Here is a 7,768-nt window from a genome sequence, read left to right as displayed (position 1 = left end):
ATATATATATATATATATTTTTTTTTGGGTGAAATTTTTGCACAATTTCAACAGCGGGAAAATATTTTATTTCAGTTTAGAGAAAAATATTGAAGAATTACTCTATTTAAATAAGAAAATGTTAGTTAAGAAATAATATAATAGAGTATAACTCTAAAATCTCATGAACATGATTAGAGACAAGCAATGGATTGTTACATGATTCGAGACAAGAAATTTGTTATTTGATTATGGGCAAAAATTTCAGTATTCAATTGGTTATCATTATTAGAGGCAATCAATAAACTTATATGAGCATAATTTCTTATTACATAAATTTGTAAGATTGTTATAAGGGTTCAAATTAGTAAAATATGTGTTTTCATGACAAAATATCCTACATGGCTATTGTACTTTAGGCTAATTCATAAGAGGGAAAGATGCATATTTATAATAATAAATTTAATTTTCATAATTTATAATATATATTAGGATTATTAATTCAACATCTGCATGACTATTCAAGAAGAGAGATATTGGATGTAAAACAGATTAATTCCGGGACGAAAAGAATTGAGAGAGTTGAGATTTTCATTCAAGTAGCATGTCAACTACCTCCGTTTAAGTCTGATGGAATATTTAGATGTCCATACTTGAAACACAAAAATCAAACTTTTTTAAGTCCGATGATGTTAAAGCTTATTTATATCATAGGAGATTTGTTTCAGGATATTAATTCTGAACCTCACATGACGAGTATAAATCACATAGAGATACTCATGTCAATCTATCTACATCTTCTAGAACAATAGATAAAGATCAAATATATAGACCATATGAAAAACTTGTTGTTGATGCAGTATGAGTCCAAGTTTAAGAGCAAATATGGAAGAGTCACCAAACCGAGAAATTTTAAAAAAAATTGAATTACTACATGCGGCTTAAAAATCAATTTTAGATAGTTAAACAACTCATTCAAAATTATCGGTTGCTATTAATGGTTAAAAGATGCTCAAACAAAGGCCGAATCAAGTTCGAATCTAGTTTAAACTATAATTGAATAAGATTCTTCAAATTTTATTCAGATGGGAATTTAATCAAGTTAAACCTAGTTGAGATGAGTGGCAGAGCAAAAAAATTTTTTCATCCGGACTTGAAACATCATAAAAATTTTTAAAGCATAACAAAAAAATAAACAAACACTAGCCATAATTAATTTATATAAATTTAAAAATCATTTGTAAATCAGTTAAATATCGATTATGATATATTAAAAGTTATTATTAAGATTTTTCTGAGATTCTGCATTTATTTTTAACTTTTATAATATTCACTACTAAAAAAAATGAGACTATCGCAATATTTATTAGCAGCAAATTAAATACCACTACAATAGACCCGATATAGCGTATTCTTTTAGGCGGGAATGGTAAAAAAGCAGCGAAAAACTTCAAAAATTAATAAGCGCAAAATAAGACCTAACTCTATTCTTCGGACCTCTTTCTTTGCTCCTCGCACGACCCGTCTCCCTCCCAACGGACGCTGACGCTAGGGGTGCAAATGAGTCGAGTCGAGCTCGAGCCGGGGGTTGTTCGAGTCGAACTCGACTACCAGAAATCGAGCTCGAGCTCGACTCGTCCCATGTCGAGCAGCTCGTCGAGCTCAATTTGAGCTCATCATGTTCGCTGTCGAGACACGTCTGCCCGATCTCCTCAGTCGAGACACGTCTGCCAGAGCTCACCGTCGAGATCTGTCAGCCCGAACTCGCCGTCGCGTTCGTTCGTCGTCATCCTTAGCTCCGCCGTCGAGATACATCCGCCCGAGCTCCGCTCCGCCGTCGAGATACATCCGCCCGAGCTCCGCCGACGAGATCCGTCCGCCCGAGCTCGACTCTTCATCGTCCTGAAGCTTTTCCGTCGAGATCCGCCTAAGCTCCGTATCTTCGCAATGGAGATACGTTCGCCTGAGCTCGTTCGTCGTCGTCCCGAGCTACGCCGTCGAGATCCATCCGCCTGAGCTCGTTCCGCATCGTCCTGAGGCTCTGCCGTTGAGATCCGTCGTTCGGAACATCTCGTTCAGTCGCCCAATCGAGCTGCTCGTCGAGCCGAGTCTGAGCCCTGTTCGAGCTCGAAACTGTGTTCGAGCTCGACTCGCGAGCTCGATAAGCTCGGCTCGTCGAGCCTGTTATCAAGTCAAGCTTCGAGTCTAGCTCGAGCCGGCTCGCGAGCCTGCTTGATCGGTTGCACCCCTAGCTGACGTCGACACCCACACCGACGCCAAAACAGATATTGACGCCGCTGTTTCCATTTGCCACCGTCTCCATTTGCCGCCGTCGTTCGCACCTTCTTCTCCTTCTTGAATCATACATGAAACCAAGCAAACGTTGGGTAAGATTTATATTAGGTTTTTTCATTTTTTGTGTTGATCTTCTTGCTTTTTTTTATTGTTCCTCTAATAATATGTATTTTTATATTTTCTTGCTGTGTGTGTTTTTTTTTTAAATTCAATCTCAATGATATTATATCTTCTTGATGTTTTATTTTCACTTTGTGGTTTGCATTAGGTCTTACTTAATTTCTAAGGATAAGGAGAGGGGGAAATTATTGCAAGATTAGTTTATGTTTAAAACTTGAATGAGAGGATATTAGGAAGATTTATTAGGCAACTAATATTACTGTTGTGCGTGCCATTTCTATTTATGAAAAAATATTAGGTTTATTTTGTGTGCTGATCATATTGTACTAGGCAAAAGATTTGGGCAAAAAAAAAAAAAAATACCACTCCACATGCAAGCTTAAATCTACACACAAAAATAAACGGTGAACCTAAAACCAACCTATTTGGAGCTTAGTTCCAAAGTAGGCATGCAGAGACACATGTGGTGCCATTTCTATCACATAAAAGAAGAAAAAAAATCCTGCGGGGTTTTTGGGGGCAGCGCCCCCAGAACAAATTTTGATTTACTATTTCTCTTAATTTGTATTTAGTTCATCATTTCCTAACAATAACACATCTAAATAATGTATTTAATTATATTTGGGGCAATTGGCTAAAGACCATAGTATTTTAACAATTTTAGGGAGAGTAATTGCCTAAAAACTCTTGTAATAAAGACTTAAAAATAGATTAAAAGGGGACAAATTACCTAAATAAAAGTATAACGAAAAAAAAAAAATCAAGGCCTCAAAGTGGTTCCGCCCCTGTGTATGATCTAACCGCTATCTATTGTGTCTACTATACTCGAACCTTGTTTGATCATTATTTAACACATATTATAGTTTGATTTATTATATTATTTGTAATTAACTCTCTCTGAATTTATAGTGTTATGTCAAACATCTAACAAATTGTATTCAAATATGACATTCAATTTTTTTATAAAATTTTATAATAATATCTTATGTAAATCTTATTCAAATCATGTTAGGACATTAATAAAAAAAATTCGGATAAAAATGATCGATCAACTTTTAATTATAGTTTGAAAAATATTTGATCATCAGTATATTCCCAACTTTGATCAAGTTTTATTGAATGCAATTTAATTTTTTTTATCACATTTTATTGAATCTGACTTAAATGAAGGTACGTAGTTCATGATTCGAAGCGGAGATATTTTGATATGAATAAAACTTTTGGGCATATTTATCTGAGATACAAAAATATCATTCGCACCCGAAATACAAATATTCAAATTTTCCATAAATATTCATTAATTATCTCATTCATACCCTATCCTTCACCTAAAACAATGATCTTGGCCACACATCCATACCCAAATTAACCATGAACTTATACCAATAATTATCAAAGGCTAAGAGACAATCACTCAATTCCTCCTAATTATTGACAAAACTCAGCCTTCCAAAACCAATGGTGAAAATGACTTAACCAATTCTGACCACTAAGCCTATACGCTTATATATATAACTACAGCTTTATCAATTTCATCCAAGAACACAGAAACTATTCACCAACAACGCCATGGCAAAATCGTTGCGAGTTTTCTACAGAGCTACGCGGGCATTTTTGTTCTTTTTCTTGCTTTTGTTAACGAAAGCTTCTGGCCAGCACCACCATCATGACCGGACCGGCGAGCTCCGGCGAGCCTTTCTGAACAGGAAGCCAGGGCCGTATTCGGCCCGCCCAAGGCACAGGTACCATGGCAAGTTCGAGCCCGGCCCATGGTACCCAGCACACGCCACATTCTATGGAGGCAGTGATGGTTCTCAAACAAGAGGTAATCAAATGGTACAACTCATTAATGTAGTACTCGAGAAAATTGTTTGTTTTTTTTGGGACATTTCGAGAAAATTGTTCCTTGCAAAAAATGTTTTACAAAATAATTAAAAATTACAATTATGAAATAAACGCCTTGTATTCTGAGCATTAACTTTTTTTTTTTTGTGCATGAAACATGCAGTGATTGGAATTTATTTGCAAAAAAAAAAAAATGCAAATTAATTTTGTTAGGATTCAATGGAGATGAAAAATAATTTCATTACCTTTGAAATACATGTTAAATCATCGATAAAAAATATTGAAAGCGTATCTTAATCCATTGAAATGCAAAATCGAGGTTTTCGCTCTTCTATGTTTGAAGCGGCGTTCTACAAGAGAACGATTGACCCCTTTTTTTCACTCAAGATGAAAATGAGAGAAATGAGAAATTAACTGCTTAAATTGTGGATCACGATCCTTTTATATTTTAAATGTATTTATTTTATTTTAGTCTATCATTAAAATAAAATAAATACTCGGTCTCTACACAATAAATAATTCCATACAAATTTTTATATTTATTTATACAATACTCAAATCTTTAATAAATCACATGAAATTATAATTAATATTAATTTTTTAAACATAAATACATAAACGCAGAGGGCGCATGCGGGTATTGGGACACGGTAGCGCAAGGCTACGGCTTACAGACGGCGGCGTTGAGCTCGGCGCTATTCAACGATGGGCTCTCTTGCGGCGCCTGTTATGAGATAAAGTGTGTGGATGATCCCAAGTGGTGCAACGCCGGCGAGCCCTCGCTCTTCGTCACCGCCACCAACCTCTGCCCTCCAAACTACAACCTCCCCGGCGACAACGGCGGCTGGTGCAACCCGCCGCGGCCGCACTTCGATCTCACGCAGCCGGCTTTTCTCCATATCGCACAGTACCAAGCCGGCATTGTTCCCGTCTCTTACCGCAGGTAATCAACAGTATTAAATATCATGTTTTTCTTAGTATATTTCGATTTTTTGAAAGAAATGAAGGCTAATACTTAGACAATTAATTTATGAATTTATATTGATTAGGGTTCCATGCAAGAAGGAGGGAGGAATCCGATTCACACTTACCGGCAACCGTTACTTCAACTTGATACTAGTATGGAATGTCGCCGGTGCTGGTGATGTTCGCCGAGTTCAGGTGAAAGGGCACAGGCTGCCATGGATAACACTAAGCCATAACTGGGGCCAATACTGGCAAACCGATGCCATCCTCGTCGGTCGTTCTCTCACCTTCAGAGTCACCGGCGGTGATGGCCGCCGCTCCACCTCTTGGCATGCTGTTCCTTCAAAGTGGCAGTTTGGCCAGACATTCGAGGGCAAGAACTTCAGGTTTTGAGAAACACTGCAGTACTAAATCAATTTCTAGAGTGTATATGATGTTTTTTTTTTTTTTCGAGCAAATGCTTACAACCTGATGAATTAGTTCTAATTAAGTAAAAGCTATTTAAAAAAAAAAAAAACTGTTGAGCTCAGTTAGAAAAGAGGACCTCGATCTAAGGTTTTGAATTTTTTACTTATATATTTTCATTTGTAAAGGGATTTCAATTTTTGGTTATGTTTTGGGAACCTTCAATGAATTTCAATATGAGTATTATAGTTCAACACTCAATATTTTAATAAAATCATTATTCAATTTATTTATTCATAGATTTATTATGAAAAAGTTGAAAAGCATGAAATTGTAGTTTCTTACGTAGATTTTATTATATAAATAAAATATTATTGTTTTGAAAAATTAAACATAAACAAGCAAAATCAAATCAAATAGTTCAGTTTTATTTGGGATAACATAGGCTTCGGGCTCATTTGAGACAGTTTCTTTATTGTTTTTTGAAACAATTTTTCAGTACAAAATTTTTTACTTTAAAAAACTTTTGTACTACAAATATGTTTTAGAAAACAATAAAAAAACTATTCCAAACGAAGCATTTATTTCGGACTGCTTTCTTACTGCTTTTTAAAACAATTTTTTAGTATAAAAAATTCTTAAATTAAAAATTTTTATACTAAAAAACTGCTTTAAAAATCAATAAAAAAATTGTTTCAAACGAAGCCTTAAACTTTTCTATTTGTGCTTTTAAAGCTCTTTGTTTAACCATAGTTTCAAAATTATTTTTTAGTTTTTTTAAATAAAAAGTTGAAAAGTAATGAAAAAGCTCTTTCAAGCATACATGATTTTCTAATAAATTATTATTTTTGCGATAAAACATAAAAGCCATTAAAAGTATTTCCAAAGGAAATCAAAGATTGTACAATCACTTTATTTATATTATATAGCACTGCTTTATTGATTGGTATTTGTATAAGCAATGAGGCAATTATGCAGTGCTTCTCATTGAACCAATGCCTAAACGGGAAGAGCCACAGCACAGAAACTAGCCTTGCCCACCACCTCCGTATCCGGATCCATAACCAGACCCGTAACCAGATCCTTCGCCATGCCCCTCACCAGATCCGCCTCCACCTCCGCCACCGCCACCACGACCTCCTCCCATTCCACCACCCGATCCACTTCCAAAACCCGACCCGCTACCATACCCAGATCCTCTTCCATGACCAGACCCACCGCCGCCACCACCTCCACCACCACCACCGCCACCACCGCTCCCACTTCCGGATCCATATCCGGATCCAGACCCAGATCCATACCCGTATCCACTACCACCATCTGATCCCAAACCCGACCCGCCACCTCCGCCTCCCCCTTCACCTCGTCCATAACCGCCACCGCCATAACCCTCGCCTCTGCCGTAGCCCGAGCCATAACCAGACCCGGAACCACGGCCACCACCACCTCCACCGCCCTCGCCTCCCCCTCCGCTGGCCTTAATGGCAGCTCTTCCGGCAGCGATTAGCTCAACACCAATCAGCAAAAGTAATACAACTGCCAAAACTCTCGGCTTCGTCGCCATGTTTTACTGTTATAATGACACAGAAGAAGTTGTGGAGTGAGTCGATGAGAGAATGGGTACGAAGAGCTATATATAAGCTGTACTTAGAAACTATAAAGTTCTCTTTTAGTTAGTGCGTAGGGTCCATGGCGGCCACTACGCGTCTTGCAGAGGAGCTTGTGGGAGTTTGTGGCGGTAGGTAGCAGAGCATTTAAATCCATAGCGTCGCGTATGTGTTTGACGATTTGCCCCAAAGCATAAATTGCTTGGTGGAATAGAAGTGGGCGCAAGCTAGCAGGCATTAACCTCTTTATGATATAGCAAGTAACTAAAGGAGGACCTTTGTTTTTTTGTCCTTTTGTTTACTATTTTTTTTTAATATTAAACATGTTTGTTTTAAACATGTTTATTTACTGTAGTTTCTACATATTTTTATTTATTATGTTTTAAAATAAATTAAATTATTTTTAAAACTATTTTAAAAACATAAGAATTGTTTTGAAAATTTGGAAAAACAATTCTTCTTGCTGCTGGCCATCGCTGTCTTTATACACACCACCATATAAATCAATTTATTCAATATTTAATAAAAATAAAATTATATTTTAACAAATC

General features: G+C 36.5%; 1 protein-coding gene across 1 annotated transcript in view; it reads right to left on the bottom strand.

Annotated features, from left to right (window-relative positions):
- Positions 1–7,451, bottom strand: part of LOC110097661 — a 10,747-nt gene extending 3,296 nt beyond the window's left edge. Inside the window, exons 1-4 of the mRNA XM_028699534.1 lie at positions 6,643–7,451; positions 5,455–5,545; positions 5,043–5,172; positions 4,035–4,299 (exon numbers count right to left, since the gene is read on the bottom strand). Coding sequence (XP_028555367.1) covers positions 4,035–4,299; positions 5,043–5,172; positions 5,455–5,545; positions 6,643–7,174 — 1,018 coding nt within the window. The 5' untranslated portion in view covers positions 7,175–7,451. The remainder of the gene's footprint in view (positions 1–4,034; positions 4,300–5,042; positions 5,173–5,454; positions 5,546–6,642) is intronic.
- Between the last annotated feature and the right edge of the window lie 317 nt (positions 7,452–7,768).

The sequence above is a fragment of the Dendrobium catenatum genome, unplaced genomic scaffold, assembly GCF_001605985.2.
Source record: "Dendrobium catenatum unplaced genomic scaffold, ASM160598v2 fragScaff_scaffold_1338, whole genome shotgun sequence".
In the NCBI taxonomy this organism is placed as follows: Eukaryota; Viridiplantae; Streptophyta; class Magnoliopsida; order Asparagales; family Orchidaceae; genus Dendrobium; species Dendrobium catenatum.
Note: the sequence above shows the minus strand (reverse complement) of the source record. Positions and strands in the feature narration are given on the sequence as shown.